We start from the raw sequence: 16,356 nt of genomic DNA, 5'->3' as shown, positions 1-16,356 counted from the left end.
GCAAACTCCAGGGCAAATTTCAAAAGCTTTGGCAAGAGACAATAAGAAACATGGACTTAAGGGTATTTAACCAGGAAAAGCACTGTTTGTTTGTTTGTTTGGTCTTGTTTTTTTAACAGATTCATTTTTCCCACTTTTAGAGGAATCTGGCACACTAATTCCCAGAACAGGCCCTGGCTACAGAAGATCACAAAGGCTCTTTCTCAAAAGGTCACTCAGGCATGTAGAGAACATTTGCATAGCACAGCAGGGGCTGAAATCAGAGCCTCAAGCATCCATTTCTCTACCTTGCAAATTCTTCAAAGCAAACAAGCTAAAATGTAAACCAGACAACTGTGCGGTCAGTTTTTCTCCACACTCAGCAGCTGGGAATAGGTAGGGCTCCACATGCTATAGGGTGAGAAATGGAGCAAACATCAAATGCAGGGCTGCGATGACAATCTCTCATTCCTCTGACTGACTTCAACAACAGAATTTTAAGAGAACCAAGAAACAGGTTTTTACCAATTTGTATTATGTGCACCTAATTCAGTTACTGATGCAACAGACAGATCAGCAGATGGAACAACTGAGTGATTTAAAAGGTCAGTCACCCAAAAGTTCTGCTAAGATGCCCACCTCTGGCCTTCTCCCATCACCCAAAGGGTTCATTACTGGCAGCCTCAAAAATAATTCAGTCGACCAACATTCACTGGAGGGTAGAAGGGGAGGTGGGGGGCCTGTGTGCAATCCACATACACAGAAACAGGAAAGTATGGTCCTTGCCCAGGTAGGGCTTTCAGTCTATGAAGAAGGGCCACACGCAACAACTCAAGTACAGAATTCGAAGGTCCCATATAAAAGATGGACCAGCAGAGAGCTCTGGGAGCCAGCGAGAACGCCAAACATGAAAACGGAGGACTTTGGGGAAGGGATCGTCTCAATGGAACTCAGCAGGAATGTTTGGACAACCTGAAAGGGGATTCTAGAATAAAGAAAGAATTTAAGTAAAGGGCTGAGGGCTCCTCTACAACATCCCTGATATAGTAAGCAGAATGTGAATAATTCAGAGAACGAAATGGCACCCCACTCCAGGACTCTTGCCTGGAAAATCCCATGGATGGAGGAGCCTGGTAGGCTGCAGTCCAAGGGGTCGCTGAGAGTCGGACACGACTGAGCGACTTCACTTTCACTTTTCACTTTCATGCATTGGAGAAGGAAATGGCAACCCACTCCAGTGTTCTTGCCTGGAGAATCCCAGGGACGGGGGAGCCTGGTGGGCTGCCGTCTATGGGGTCGCACAGAGTCGGACACGACTGAAGTGACTTAGCAGTAGCAGTGGAGATGCTTCCCTGGTGGCTCGGCTGATAAAGAATCTGCCTGCGATGCAAGGCACCCCGGTTCGATTCCTGGGCTGGGAAGATCCCCTGGAGAAGGGATAGGCTACCCACTACAGTATTCTTGGGGTTCCCTCATGGCTCAGCTGGTAAAGTTTCTGCCTGCAATGCGGGAAACGTGGGTTCAATCCCTGGGGTGGGAAGATCCCCTGGAGAAGGGAAAGGCTACCTACTTCAGTGTTCTGGTCTGGAGAACTCCACAGACCTTATAGTCCATGGGATCATAAAGAGTCAGACACGACTAAGTGAATTTCACTTTCCACTTTCGGAGATGTAACAAAGAGGCACTTTAAGAGATTTGCTCAAGGGCCCATGGCTAGAAATAACTGAACAGGAGTTGGGGTTTTCTGATTCTTAGTCCAAATCTTTCCACAAACCTCTTCCTCCAACAGAAACTGAAAGAATAATATCCAAGAAATGAGAAATCCAAAGGATTAACTTAAAAACCCCTAACAGCCATCTATTAATGCTATCCACCTAGTAAAGGTTTATTTACAAATATAACAGTAACTCAGCCAAAGTGAGCAGTTATCATGGATTTGTAAAATTCCCTTGAAGCAAAATAGCAAGGACCTACTGTCCAGTGTGATTCGAGACTGCTATCTTCGATCTTAAACAACTCCACTCTGCGAATATCCAAACAGTTGAATAAGACATCGGAGATGCCAAAAAAGAAAAAAAGGAGACCAAAGACAAGTAAAAAACAAACGAAGAAACACGTATCATCAAAGTCACGGCTGTTATGCAAGGACCGTCCACTATTAATCCTTTCTTTTTTTTACTGCTAAATCAAAACAAGATAGCTTTTTGGGCAATCACACACACACAGTTAGATGATGCTCCTGAATCTGTTCTACAGCAAAAGGCAAGGTTCTATTCCTGTACAAAGATGTAATAAAACCTCAAAGCTTAATAATTCAGGAAAGTAATTATGGAGATCTACATAAGTCCATATTTCTTTAAAAAGTACCCAAAAGCCTCCCTTCATTCCCGTATAAGATACATCAAAATAAGATGAAGTTACTATCAGTCACTTTCAACAACTACTAAACTGTACCCTCAAAATGAAAATGTTCACTTAAGAGCTATAGAGCAGGAAAAATAGTAATGATTAATTTACATTTTATCTCTATGCCTTACTTCTAAACATCCTCTGTAGAGATGCTCAGATACAGCACAAACAAAAAAAGCAAGGACATTCCTGGTCAACCAATAGCCGGATAATCAACCTCTGAACTGATGACTGTTAGGAGAAGGCAACAGCACCCCATTCCAGTACTCTTGCCTGGAAAATCCCATGGATGGAGGAGCCTGGTAGGCTGCAGTCCATGGGGTCGCTGAGGGTCGGACACGACTGAGCGACTTCACTTTCACTTTTCACTTTCATGCACTGGAGAAGAAAATGGAAACCCACTCCAGTGTTCTTGCCTGGAGAATCCCAGGGACAGGGGAGCCTGGTGGGCTGCCGTCCATTGGGTCGCACAGAGTCGGACATGACTGAAGCGACTTAGCAGCAGCAGCAGCAGGACCATCTTAGAGACAATGCAGATGAATGAAATAAAACACAGTGCAAAAGAATTTCCAGAATAGCTTCAATCTCTTCTACTAAGTCATTTTCCAGAGCCGTTAACAATTAGAAATGATTCATTTGCTTTTCATCTTCTCTCCCTTCTGGCACTCAGCAGTGGAGGACTTAATGAGAAATTGAAGGACCACGAGACAGACAGCAGAAGGAAGCTCTTGAAATGGGCATCAAATGTGCCTGTCTTATTTGAGGAACACACCCCTAATATTTCAGAAAAACAGACAGGAATGGAGATCATGAAGGTACCAATGAAAAACATCTTTCCTTTATAGTGACCTGCCTTACTAAAACTTGTTTTAAAAAACAATGAATGCAACCAAACACAAAAATTCAAAGACTTCTGACCCTGTAAAATCAAGTTCACCTGAAAAGATCTGATCTTTGGTGCAAATAAAATACATGTGGTAACAACCAGCAGAGTGTTCCCAAAGGAAGTACAGCAGTTCTGAAAATTCACCCAGATGCAACTTCAAAGGTTAATTATGACTAATATATAAATTCTGACAGTGTAGTGTTAGCAGATAATTATGTTAAGGAAAACACAAACTCAAGAATTTATGGAAGCCTTAAAAAAAACTGTTAACAATTTTCTACATTAGCAAATGTGAAAAACACACAATTCAACAAGTGAATGACTTAAAGAATAACTTAAGAACCCCTGAAACTCATTTTCCTTACCACAGCAGAACTCAATTACAGGGTTCGTGGTTATGATGAACTAATTTAGCACACATATTCTGGGCTTATCATTTCTGCTACAGACTAAGAATTCTCTGGAATAAAACTCCTGCTCCTATCCTACATAATAACTTACACATTGCAATACACACCTCCAAACTTGAATAAATAATAAACACATCACTATTTCCTTCCCTAAGTTTCCAGGTAGCCCTTTTAAAATGCCTTTCTTTCTACTGAAATCTTTGTGGCTGGCATTCAGAAGAGACAACTCAAGAAATTCCATCTATACATACCTTCAAAATCACCTTTGTGCTGAATTTCTCTGTTCTTGAAATGTGGGAGTTTTTGAAAGTGAAATACTTTTTATAGTAACTAGTTCCGCAACATCTAAAGGAGTCTTTGGGGTTAACATTCACATACAGGCTGGTTTAAGTAGCCAGGCACAGAAGGAGAATATGATTATGGTGTTAGGTGATGCTTGACCACAACCACTACACAAACAGATCATTTCATCCAAAAACGAATCCTTTTTTCTCTCTGCTCTCTCCATGTGGTCTACAAAAAAGGTGCTGTAAGTTAAAAGTGACTTTTCCTACTGAAGAGCTACCACAAATAGTCACAAAACCATACCATTCCTCTTACCTTAATTTCTGTAAGATAAAACAGAATAATACCGCATTCCCAAAAGAACAGTACCACTTAAGCACAGCACAGAGGCAACACCTGGCCTATAGGGTGACAGATGGGGGCTTGGGGTCTGAGGTCACGGGCAGGCCAGAGCAGGAGAGAGAGAAGAAGCCACAGGTGAGGATCCTTAAGCCAGCTTGGCTTCATTACTAATTATAAGACCCAGAGTAAATCACTCTGTATTGCCCAGCTGCTGCTTGGAGAAAAAATAAGTGAGATCACTTACCCACAGTTATGGGTAAACTGGCAAGTGTGAAAATGCTAGTGGCAGTACCATACATACAGTTTCTGTGGTTAATTGAGAAACCTGCGAGTGAACACAAGCAATTCTGAGCCTGGGCATGGAGACCGGGCAAGTATGGAAGAGGAGGGCACTTAATGTGCTTCCAGTCTCCCTCATCAGTCCTCCTTTTCCTGGAGCACCACAAGGGAGAACCACAGGTAAAGAGAGCATCTGGCTTTCACAGAGACCACCAGACGCCTGAACTCTTCATCACAGAAGGAAGGAACTCTAAAGCATGACTCAGGATTATGTCCAAGGCAAAGCCAAATCCAAATAAATATCTGGATTCCATTTTAAATAGACTCCAAATATCAGAATCCAAGACACGTTCAGTGATTCACAGATTCACCCTAGAATTTCTTTATGCAGTAATGCTTTAAGCTGCAACAAATTAAAATTTAAATGACATGAACCTCAGAAACAGCATCTACGGTAGTCCTCACCACTCAATTCTTAATATTTATGATGTTATGCAAAATGAAGTACTAGTATGGTCTGACCAAAGAGCAAGTTGTCTCAACCTACCAACCATGCAAGTTAAAAAAGAGATTTTCCTTTTCCTAGCTACACATCTGTTTATTTGAAAGCATCTCAGTCCTGGGCTCAGCCCTGTGCTAAACGCTGTCCCCTCCCTTCTTTCCTATCTTGGAATCGTTCATATACTCGGGCGTTTGTGACAGCAAAGAAAATGAACATGCCAAGGGGAAACGGTAAGACACGCTCAGGCTACCCCAAACGCTCTTAGCCAAACCAAGTTACCTCGGGTCTCTTGGCACTCAAACCTCTTCCATCACAAAGCCCTAAAACTGGAAGTATCCAACTTGTTCTAGAACTGGTATAGTTGCAGAAACATGATAACTTCAGCACAATATCCAAAAAGGATCTCTGCTTCGTTTCTCGAGTCCCACCCCTCAGACACAGCCTCCACCACTGACAGCCCGGCAGGTGCTTCAGGGGCTCCTCATTACCATGGCCATTTATCACCTCTGACGTCCAGCATTAAAAATGCCCTGGCACACACAAATCTGGGCATTAAGAACTCAGCTGCGGTCAGTCTCTCTTTGGGGCAGAAAAATTCCCTAAGGCAGGGTTCAGAAGTCCTGCCGCAGGCTTTAAAATAAGGTAAACTGTAGCCAATAAGCACCACCCACAATCAATCATTTTCCAGCAAACCTCGAGGTGCTCCCGTCCCGGCTTCACTGCTGCCCACTGGCAGAGTCCCCCACCCCGACCCGGGCCCCGGGCGTGGGACGGGAGACACTTGGGGCCCGGGCATGGGGCGCGCACCCGAGCCCTGAACCCGGGTCCGCCGAACCCGCAAGTCCCAGCGGGGCAGGCCCCGGATCCTCCGCCCAAGGCCGGCCTCTGGTCGCGGGCAGCCCGCGGCGGGCTCGTGCCAGCCCCGGAGCGCGCCGCCTGGACTCCCCAAGGTCCCCTGAGCGCGGCCCCGCCACCACCCGGGTTCCCCTCAACCCCGCTGCCCGGCCGCTCCGCGCGGTCTTCTGCTAGAGCCCGGCCCTCCCGAGCCCCGGGCCTCCGCGCCGTGGGCCCGCCCCTACTCACTGCGCTGCGGCGGCGGTGGCTGCCGGGCCGGGAGACGCCGGCGGCCGGAGAGCGCGAGCGCGAGGACGAGCAAGCCCGCGCCCGGCGGCGGCGGCGGCGGCGGCAGAAGGGACGACTGAGCCCGCGCCCGGAGTTGCGGCTGTTGCCGCCCGGCGCGGGCGGCGCCTTTCCAGCGGAGACGCGGCGCCACAGGCGCGGGCGCCCCCTAACGGCGGCGCGGGCTAGTGACCGAAGGGCCGAGCGGCTGGAGAAACTCAAACCAGGCGTAGCCTGGGCGGCTCCTTCATCCTGGCTCCGCGGCGGTCCTGAAGCCCCGCCCCGACGCCCGATCCCGCCCCCGAAGCTCGGGCCCAAGACCCACGTGCTCCGCCCAGAATTCGCCCGACGTCCCGCCTCCGCCCGCACTGGGGGATCTGCCCAGCCCCCGGCACTTTTCGCTAGGACTCAAGCCTAGTTTCTCCTGTCATTTTACTTAAGGGACCCCGACCAAGTGCCAGGCCTGGCGAGTAAAGCGGTCACCAAGAAGGAGGGGCTTCCTAATGAAAGGAGAAACATTAAAGACCCAAGTAAACAGCCGACAAAACAATGACCACACAAAAAAAGTTATGATTATAAAATGTTGGGAGGTACATGAATTCGATGGAGAATAAGCGGAGGGGGCCTCTGCTGCAGATACGGTTGACTATACAAGATCTGGACTCTGGGACTGTGGTCCCAGGACTCCTGGCCTTGCCCTCTGTGGGATTGATAAGGTCACCTCTCCAGTCTTTTGTGGGCGGAGTAGGGAAAGACAGCCAGCTGGAGAGAAGGGCAGCAGAGGAAACGACCAGTGCAAAGGCTCTGAGGATTGAAGGAGCCAGCCCGAGAGGAAGCTGGCACCAATACTGTCCTCATTTCACCACGAAGGAAGCCAAGGCTGCAAGAGTGGGGAATTACCTAAAGTCTCTGAGCTAATTGGTTTCCAAACATAGATTCCTTCCAAACGGAACTCACTTCCGGCTAACCAAATCCCCATCCCTTTCCAGGTGAGATCAGGTATAGGGTTTTTGCCATTTCTCCTTCACAATAAGCAAGAGAGTTCCAGAGAAACATCTATTTCTGCTTTATTGACTATGCCAAACCCTTTGACTGTGTGGATCACAATAAACTGTGGAAAATTCTGAAAGAGATGGGAATAACAGACCGACCTGCCTCTTGAGAAATCTGTATGCAGGTCAGGAAGCAACAGTTAGAACTGGACATGGAACAACAGACTGGTTCCAAATAGGAAAAGGAGTACGGCAAGGCTGTATATTGTCACCCTGCTTATTTAACTTATATGCAGAGTACATCATCCCAGAGAAGGAAATGGCAACCCACTCCAGTATTCTTGCCTGGAGAATCCCAGGGACGGAGGAGCCCGGTGGGCTGCCATCTATGGGGTCGCACAGAGTCGGACACAACTGGAGCGACCTAGCAGCTGCAGCAGAGTACATCATGAGAAATGCTGGGCTGGATGAAGCACAAGCTAGAATCAAGATTGCTGGGAGAAATATCCATAACTCAGATATGCAGATGACACCACCCTTTGGCAGAAAGTGAAGAACTAAAGAGCCTCTTGATGAAAGTGAAAGAGGAGAGTGAAAAAGTTGGCTTAAAGCTCAACATTCAGAAAATGAAGATCCTGGCATCCCATCCCATCACTTCATGGCAAATAGGGAAACAGTGGAAACAGTGACAGACTTTATTTGGGGGGGGCTCCAAAATTACTGCAGATGGTGACTGCAGCCATGAAATTAAAAGACGCCTACTCCTTGGAAGAAAAGTTATTACCAACCTAGACAGCGTATTAAAAAGCAGAGACATTACTTTGCCAACAAAATTTCGTCTAGTCAAGGCTATGGTTTTTCCAGTAGTCATGCATGGATGTGAGAGTTGGACTATGAAGAAAGCTGAGTGCCAAAGAATTGATGCTTTTGAACTGTGGTGTTGGAGAAAACTCTTGAGAGTCCCTTGGACTAAAAGATCCAACCCGTGCATCCTAAAGATCAGTCCTGAGAGTTCATTGGAAGTACTGATGTTGAAGCTGAAACTCCAATACGTTGGCCACCTGATGTGAAGAACTATCTCACTGGTAAAGACCCTGATGCTGGGAAAGACTGAAGGCAGGAGGAGAAGGGGATGATGGGATGAGATGGTTGGATGGCATCACTGAGTCAATGGACATGAGTTTGGATAGACTCCAGGGAGTTGGTGATGGACAGGGAGGCCTGGTGTGCTGCAGTCCATAGGGTCATAAAGAGTTGGACATGACTGAGCAACTGAACTGAACTGTACTGAACTTTACCAGTATAACCACTTGCCTTGGAAACTCACCTGTGCGTCACCATTTCGAGTATGTGACTGCCTCTGGTGTTTATCTGCACGATCATCGCAGTTATATGATATTTGGTTTTCTCTGAAAAACTCAGTGGGCTTCCCAGGTGGCTCAGTGGTAAAGAATCTGACTGCCAAGCAGGAGACGCGGGTTCCATCCCTGGGTCAGGAATACCCCCTGGAGAAAGAAATGGCAACCCTCTCCAATATTCTTGCCTGGAGAATCCCACGGACAGAGGAGTCTGGCTGGCTGAATAGGTTCCATAAATGGCATACGCTTCATTAATATACCTGAGTGCACCATTATATTCAAGAAGACCAGGTGAGGATACAGGGGAATGTGTGTAAAAATAAGCAGTGCACGCAATGGTATATATGGTACAATCCTGATTTTATTTTCAAAAATGTAAATATCCATAGACAAACATTTTGAAGGAAATATATCAAATCATTGATCATAGTCTAGGCAGTAGGATGGGAATATTAGTGACATTACTTTCAAATGTTCTTCTGAATTTTCTATCTTTTCTAGAGTGCGTGGATGCTGAATTTATAATTAGAAAAAAAAGTTTTATTTTTTAAGAAAGATAATTCTGACATTACCCAACACTCAGACCTCCAGGATTTGGTGCCAATGAAAATCCAAAACTGCCCTTTTCTTACTGGTATCCCTGAAGGAGTCATTTCCCCTCTCAGGACGTCTATTTCCTCATCTAAAAACTCAGAGGAATTAATTTTTCAGTGGTTGTGTCACTACAATTCCTACATATCTAGAAGTTTTATTGCTATTGTAACTTATCAAATTTACATTTTATAACATATTGATAGTTACTGAAATGTGGTTCATTATCTGTAATTTTATATTCAGCAACTCTTTTAGTTCTAATTGAGTTCTAATAAGTTTATATGCGCTCTTGAATTTTCTATGTAAGCAGATATAGAGTCTGCAAGTAATAACATTTGGAATCTTCTTGTCCAGTCTTTATTTTCTTTTCCTTATTTTACTGCACTAAAACCTCCAGCACAAATTTGAATAATGATGATAGTGGCCATTTCTATCTTGTTCTTGACTGTTTCTAATATGGCACCATTAAATATGGTGTTTGTTGCAGATTTTTGGTGGATTCCCTTTATCAGAATAAGGGAGTACTATTCTGCTTTATTATGAATGGGTGTTGTATCTTTCTGACCTAGGGATTGAACCTGGGTCTCCCGTATTGTAGGCAGATTCTTTACCATCTGAGCCACCAGGGAAGCCCTGGTGAATTTTATCAAATGTGAGATTTCCCCCCCAATGTAGTTAATTACAATCATGGCTTTTACTGTATTAAACCATCCCTGCATTCCTGGAATAAACACACCTTGATGATGTGTGCTTTTTTTCTTCTTCGTATAGTACTGGATTTCATTTGCTAATATTTTATTTGGAGTTTTTGTATCCATTGCTATGAACAAGATATGCCTACGATTTTTCCTATCATACTCTCTGTCTGGTTTCATTATCAAAGTGACATGAGCCTCATAAAATAAATTAAGGAGTGGGTGTCTACTCATTAGAGCAGGCTCTGTAAGACTGAGATTTTTCTGTTGTTTGGGTTTTCCAGAGGATTCTCCTATAGGTCATCCTGATTTGGGGCCTGGGGGTAGAGAGTTTACCCTTGTATCCTGACTCACAGCATTCAACCTGATCTCAGGGCCCGCTTCTCCACCTGCAGAGCTCTTGTGGGGCCACCAGGAATCTCTTTGTTGCTGAATCTGAAAGATACCCTTCAGATCTCCCTGAAGTGACATCACTGACCACACTCTCCTGGGGACAACCTCTTCCCCAGCCCTGTTCTAGTTTCCTCCTCCGTCTCAGACTCATGAAGATGCTCCTCCTCTCGGTTTACCCACTCCTATGCCCCGGTGTCTGGCTGAGGCTGTACCCTCTTCTCCATCTACCCTCCCTGTGGACTAACTCAGATACCTCCATGAATGCCATTATTGTCTCTAAAGCCAAAGCCCTCCCAAATCCATACCTCCAGCCCAGGCCTCTCTCCTGAACTCCAGACCAATAAATGCTGTGTATGCTAAAGCCCCTGCTATGTGCCAAGGACCTATGCTAAATGCTTTTATCCTCTGTATCAGTTATCTACTTCTTACTGTTCAGTTCCTCAGTCGTGTCTGACTCTGTGACCCCATGAACAGCAGCATGCTAGGCTTCCCTGTCCTTCACTATGTCCTGGAGTCTGCTCAAACTCATGTCTGTTGATTCAGCAATGCCATCCAACTATCTCATTCTGTCATCCCCTTCTCCTCTTGCCTTCAATCTTTCCCAGCAAAGGTCCTTTCCAATGAGTCGGCTTTTCGCATCAGGTGGCCAAAGTATTGGAGCTTCAGCTTCATTCCTTCCAATGAATTTTCAGGGTGGCTGCGTGATAAATTGTCCCAAAATTTAATTTAAGGGCTTAAAACAATGAACTTTCCTTTTTTTTTTTTTTTTTGGTTACACCACTCAGCCTGTGGACTCTTAGTTTCCAGACCAGGGTCTGAACCCAGGCCAGGGCAGTGAAAGTGCCAAGTCCTAACCACTGGACTGCCAGGGAATTCCCAACAAATGCTTTTTTATCTTACAGTTTCTGAAGGTCAAGAATTTGAAAGCGGATTAGGTAGGTAGAAGATCTTGCAGTCTGGATGTCAGGACTGCTGTTGGCTGGGGCACAGACATGTGCTTCTAGCTAACTCATGTAATTTTCATGTGGGATCTAGTTCCCTGACCAGGGTTGGAACCCCAGCTCCCTGCATTGGGAGCGCAGAGTCTTAGCCACTGGAGCACCAGGAAAGTCCTGCATCTTTCATAGCCTAGCCTTGAGTGACACACCCACAGTCTCTTGGTCTCACAGACCAATACTATTGCAGCATGGGAGCGAATACCGGGAGACAGCATCATTTGAGGTAATCCTGGAGGCCGCTGCACCCTCACAACCAGCAGGACGACCCACCTCATCCCATGAATGCAGATGAGAAAACGAAGGCAAGGAGAGGTCAAGTTGGTGATGAAGGCCACACGGCCAAGTCCGAGAAAAGAGGTTTGAACACCGCTTTGCCTGGCTCCCCTTCCGCAGTCCACCACCAGCTCTCTCACCTTCGACATGTACAAACCTGAATTCTCTCGCCTCACCACCCCCAAGCCTCCCAAGTCCCCAGCTCAGCTGGGCAAGTGGCGCCACCGTCCTCCCATCTGTCCAAACCAGCAGCTTTGAGTCACGCCTGCTTCTCCCACCCACTCACTTCCCAGCACCAGATCACCCAGCCCTGCCAAGTCTTCCTCCTCAGTGCAGCTGGGATCCATCTCGCCTTCCCTTTCTTTCTGTCTCCACTACCACTGCGCGGGGCCGAGCCACCCAACTGTCCATCCTGGGCATCTGCCGTAGCCCCACCCAGGCCTCCCTTGCGCTCTCTGCCCCCACGCTATCCCTCTGTCCTCCTCTCTCCAGCGTGAGTCACCTTCAAGAACACAGGGCTGGCTGTGTCACCCTGTCTCCTTTCAACTTCACTGTCCCTGGCTACCACTGCCTTGGGGAGCCGGTCCCCATCCCCTCCCTCCCGTGTGATCCGGCCCCTGCCCACTGGCCCAGCCTCTTCCCGAGGCACCTCTTCATGCTCTTCACCTTCCCGGCCCCTCTGGTATCGGGAATCCACAGCAAACATTTTCACTTCAGGGCTGCCATCATGCTGTTCCCTTACCTAAAACACTCTTCCCCCAGCCCCCGGGGCAAGCCCATCTCCTCCTCCTTCAGCACGTTGTCATCTCCCCAAAGAGGCCTTCCCTGACCTCCCAGCCCAGCTGACGTCCCCCAGCAGTAACTTCCACAGCGTCAGTCCTTTCCTGTCCACCTCACTGCTTCTCAGCTGAACCGTGAGCTCCCTGAGAGCAGGAGCTGTTTTGTCCGTTTGGTTCACAACAGCACCCGAGGTCTTCGCCACATGCCTGGCGCTGAGCACCTGCTCGACACCCATGTGACAGTTCAGTGCATTCCCTCCACGCCCTCCCTTCCCCCCAACCCAAACCCCATGCCTCTCTGCCCCTGGACGATGTTTAGTTCCTTAAGTGAAGCACAGTCACCACCGCGTCTTTGCACATGCTGTTCCCGCCACAGGGGTGCCCCTCCCTCCAGTCGCTCTGTTTACTCAGCTAACTCTTGTATAATTCATCAGAAACCAGGGCTGCCAGGTTTATCAAAGGAAAACACAGGATGCTCAGTTAAATCTGAATTTCAGATAAACAACGAATAATTGTTTAAGTATGTCACAAATATTGCACTAAATAACAAGTGGTCCTGTATTTTATCTGGGAACTCTAGCAGGAATGAGAACGGGCTCCCCCTTCCTTTGGGAGACCTCCCTTGCCTCACCCCCTCCCCATTCCTGGGCTCCAAGACCATCCCCTCTGCTTGCCCCCACTGAGCATAAACACTCAGTCTGTTTATGACTGTCAGATACCCAGTGGAATGTGACTTTGCTGACAGAGCAGGCCGTGTCTCAGCCTTCATTCAGGGAGTCTGGCTTCACCTGGGACAGCCCCAGCCACAAGCCTGGGTGGTGAGGTTTACTGAGCGGAGAAATGAAAAAGCACCAAAGAGAAAAGCTCGAACAAGATGGGAAATGGAACCAGCAAATGAAATGTGGCCCCCAGAGCAGCATGAATCTCTTGGATGATTACCACAGCGGGGAGCACCCCTGCCACCTTACCTCAACTGTGGCACCAGAGTCCCCGCAGCCTCCTGGGGCCCTAGGATGGGTGGGCCAGGCATATGCAAAAAGAAAGTCTGTGCGCCTTCAGGAGGTTCCCCCAAACAGACTGCGGAGCGTTCAAATGGGGGTCCTGTGGGAACCAGAGAGGGAGTGTATGTCTCAAAGATCCAAGAGAGGCTGAGAAAATCCCCTGGGTTGGAAGGTGCCCCCCAAAAGTTAGGGGATGCTGACCAACTGCTTGGAGAGTCCAAGCAAGTCATCTGGGGGCTAAACCTACATTAGGCCACTTGGGGTGATTCAATTACCCTCCTCACAACCCCTCCCAGGATGGAGACATTCTTTCGGGACCTCAGGAGGTAAGGGACCCTAAAGCAGCTGTGTGAATTATCTGGACCCAAGACTTGGCTGAGGGCTTCCCTGGTGGTTCAGATGGTAAAGAACCTGCCTGTAATGTGGGAGCCCCGGGTTCGATCCCTGGGTTGGGAAGATCCCCTGAAGAAGGGAATGGCAACCCACTCCAGTATTCTTGCCTAGAGAATTCTGTGGATGGGAGGAGCCTGGTGGGCTACAGTCCATGGGGTCGCAAGGAGTCACAGGACTGATCGACTTTTATGCTTCACTTTTCAAGATTTGGCTGAACTCCTCCCAACTACCCCTCCTGAGGTTTGCTGAACAGCCGAGGGGATGGCCTGTGGAGAAACCCACTCCACTCTGCCTTTCTCGGTGCTCGGTCTTGTCTCTTCTGTGTGTGCGTCTCTCCCTTTCTCCCCCTCAGTCTTTGGGCCACTGGTTTCACTGTCTCAGCTTCTCCTGGGACTGGTAAAGGCTTCCTTAGCCTTTTGCCCACTGGCTGCCCTGACTGGGAAATCCATTTCTAAACAGTCTCCTGGCTCCACCCTGGGGCCTGGCTCCAGTTCCTCCGCACGCTTGCCCCAGCCCCTGAGCCACCCTCCTGCAGCCGGCAAGGTTTCCAACGCCTCCCCCACTTCCAGCCATGGAGACACTTTGGTAAATTTGACAAGAGCGTTTTTCCTTTTTATAAGGTTTCTAATTACCTATTACGTCTAATCTTCTCTTTAATCGGCTTCCAAAACTCAGCTTGGAGCTACAGAACCAGGGGAAGGAATCTGGTTCTCACCAGTGTTGAGAGAGAGGCCCTGTGGTCGTCCTTGGATGTCACCAGCCTCTTCACCATTCTGACTCTGTAATTAAAGGGATCAGGAGGTCAGCTTCTGTCTTTAGTCCCCCGAGTGTTTTAGTGGGCCACATGTGAGAAGTTCACGGGCCTTGAGAGTCCTTCTGTGCCAAAAGGGAAGAAAACTGCCTGACCATGGCATGGCCAGCTGGCACGCAGGAGGCAAGACAACTCCCGATTCTGAGTTCTCACCCTCCCTGACAGCTCAGTGCTCTAAATGCTTGTCAGTAACACATTTCAGGCCTCTGCTGCCCTCCTGCCTGTTGCTAATCCAAACCATTTCCTCGGCATGGGAGTCCTAGTTTAGCAAGAGCCTTATTCACTTAGCAGAGCACACCGCTCTCTGTCCAGTCCCTCTCAGGCTGAGTCTCTTCTTCTTAACACATCCAAGGCCTCTCTTTCCACATGCCCTCCTGCCTGGATGCTCTCCCCCTAACCTCATGTACTATGGGAACACCTGTGTACCCCGCCCCCAACACCCAAATGCATTGCTTTTATCAAGGAGTCCTGTGGGACTCTGCCTGAACTATAGCTGTATTACCTTTCGAAAACCCCTATGTTTTACACAAGGAGCAAATAACAATATTAGTAAAGCTGCCACAGAAAAGGATCTGTTCATGTCCCAGGGGCTTCTGAAATATAAGGTCTATTTAAAAGGCAGGAACATTATTTTAAACCTACTGAAATGTCCTTGAGTTTCATGATGATGGTGGGGGTTCAAACCTCACTGGCTAATACTGGATCCATTGTTATCCTGGCCAAAAAAAAAAAAAAAGAGAGCATCATGTAGAGAAGTAACTATAGTAACCGTGTAAAGAGCCATGCTTCAGGATTCAGAATTCTACACGTGTCACTGATTTCCTGTGCCTGACGTCAGGTTCCGAGATAGAGCGGAGCACGCAGGGTGGGGCTCCAGCTGACTCACTTGGCCCTGTCACCAGCAGTATGTGTCTGGACCCTCAGCCACAGTTTCTTCCATCATAAAGTCGAATAAAGCAACTCTGGGGCAGGGTTGTTATGACAGTGAAGTGAGGCAATCAGAGTATGAAAAACTCTGCTAATGCAGAGCCTGGCATAAAGTCGGCACACAATAAATTGGTAGCTCTTATTCTAATAACTAATTGCTCTACTGCTGATCTGGAAAGATAAATATAGAATCGAAACTCTGGCAGGCAGCAGGAGAACTGGGCTAAGAGAGGGGGTTACTTTTTGAGACTTGGTGATGTGATTGTTCCACCAAGGTCTCTTAAGACATCTATTTATTTTGGTTGCAAGTTGAATATTGTCCATCTTGATAACAGCAGTGGATAATTAAGAAACAATGGCTTCCACTGACATTCTTATAGCATTTGTGTAACAAGCTAAATATTATCTTCTTATAACCCTTTCTGTTATAAAGATAGACCAAACCTGATCCTGTAATGTCACGAGACTAAATTGGCAGGGTAATGTGATTATACAAAATAATACATAGGAAAGTAATAAATTTTTATCATTTGGAGAGGAATTGTGTCCCCCTCCCCAACCTTGGCTGATTTTGTTTGTTTTTAGTAAATTTTGTCACTGAGATATAACATTCATATATCAAATGTGCATAAAACATAAATGAATGGTTTGATGAATTTTTCACCAAGTAAACACACCTTGTAACCAACACCCAGATCAAGAAACAGGCTACCACCAGGACGCCAGAAATTCCCTCATACACCATTTTTCTTACTTCTCCTCCTCCTTCCTCTTCTTTGAGATACAATTTACAAACCACTCAATGTATCCATTTAAAATACACAGTTTGATGAATTCTTCTAAATTCATACAGTGTGCAGGGGGCTTCCCAGGTGGCGCTAGTTTAGGTAAAGAATGTGCCTGCCAACGCAGGAGACACAGGAGACGTGGA

At 47.2% G+C, this 16,356-nt stretch overlaps 1 protein-coding gene across 7 annotated transcripts in view; it reads right to left on the bottom strand.

The window, feature by feature from the left end:
* Positions 1-16,356, bottom strand: part of KCTD6 (potassium channel tetramerization domain containing 6) — a 49,580-nt gene that overhangs the window by 5,428 nt on the left and 27,796 nt on the right. The window contains exons 1-3 of one of the 7 annotated variants that reach the window (XM_027522744.1): positions 15,141-15,213; positions 14,320-14,466; positions 13,262-13,394 (exon numbers count right to left, since the gene is read on the bottom strand). The exons of 1 other annotated variant lie outside the window; for it this stretch is intronic. In XM_027522744.1, coding sequence (XP_027378545.1) covers positions 13,262-13,323 — 62 coding nt within the window. In that variant the 5' untranslated portion in view covers positions 13,324-13,394; positions 14,320-14,466; positions 15,141-15,213. 5 more of the 7 variants (XM_027522748.1, XM_027522749.1, XM_027522747.1 and 2 more) reach the window with 5 other exon arrangements.

The sequence above is a fragment of the Bos indicus x Bos taurus genome, chromosome 22 (assembly GCF_003369695.1).
Source record: "Bos indicus x Bos taurus breed Angus x Brahman F1 hybrid chromosome 22, Bos_hybrid_MaternalHap_v2.0, whole genome shotgun sequence".
Taxonomy (NCBI): Eukaryota; Metazoa; Chordata; class Mammalia; order Artiodactyla; family Bovidae; genus Bos; species Bos indicus x Bos taurus.
This window is presented reverse-complemented; position numbering and strand designations above follow the sequence as displayed.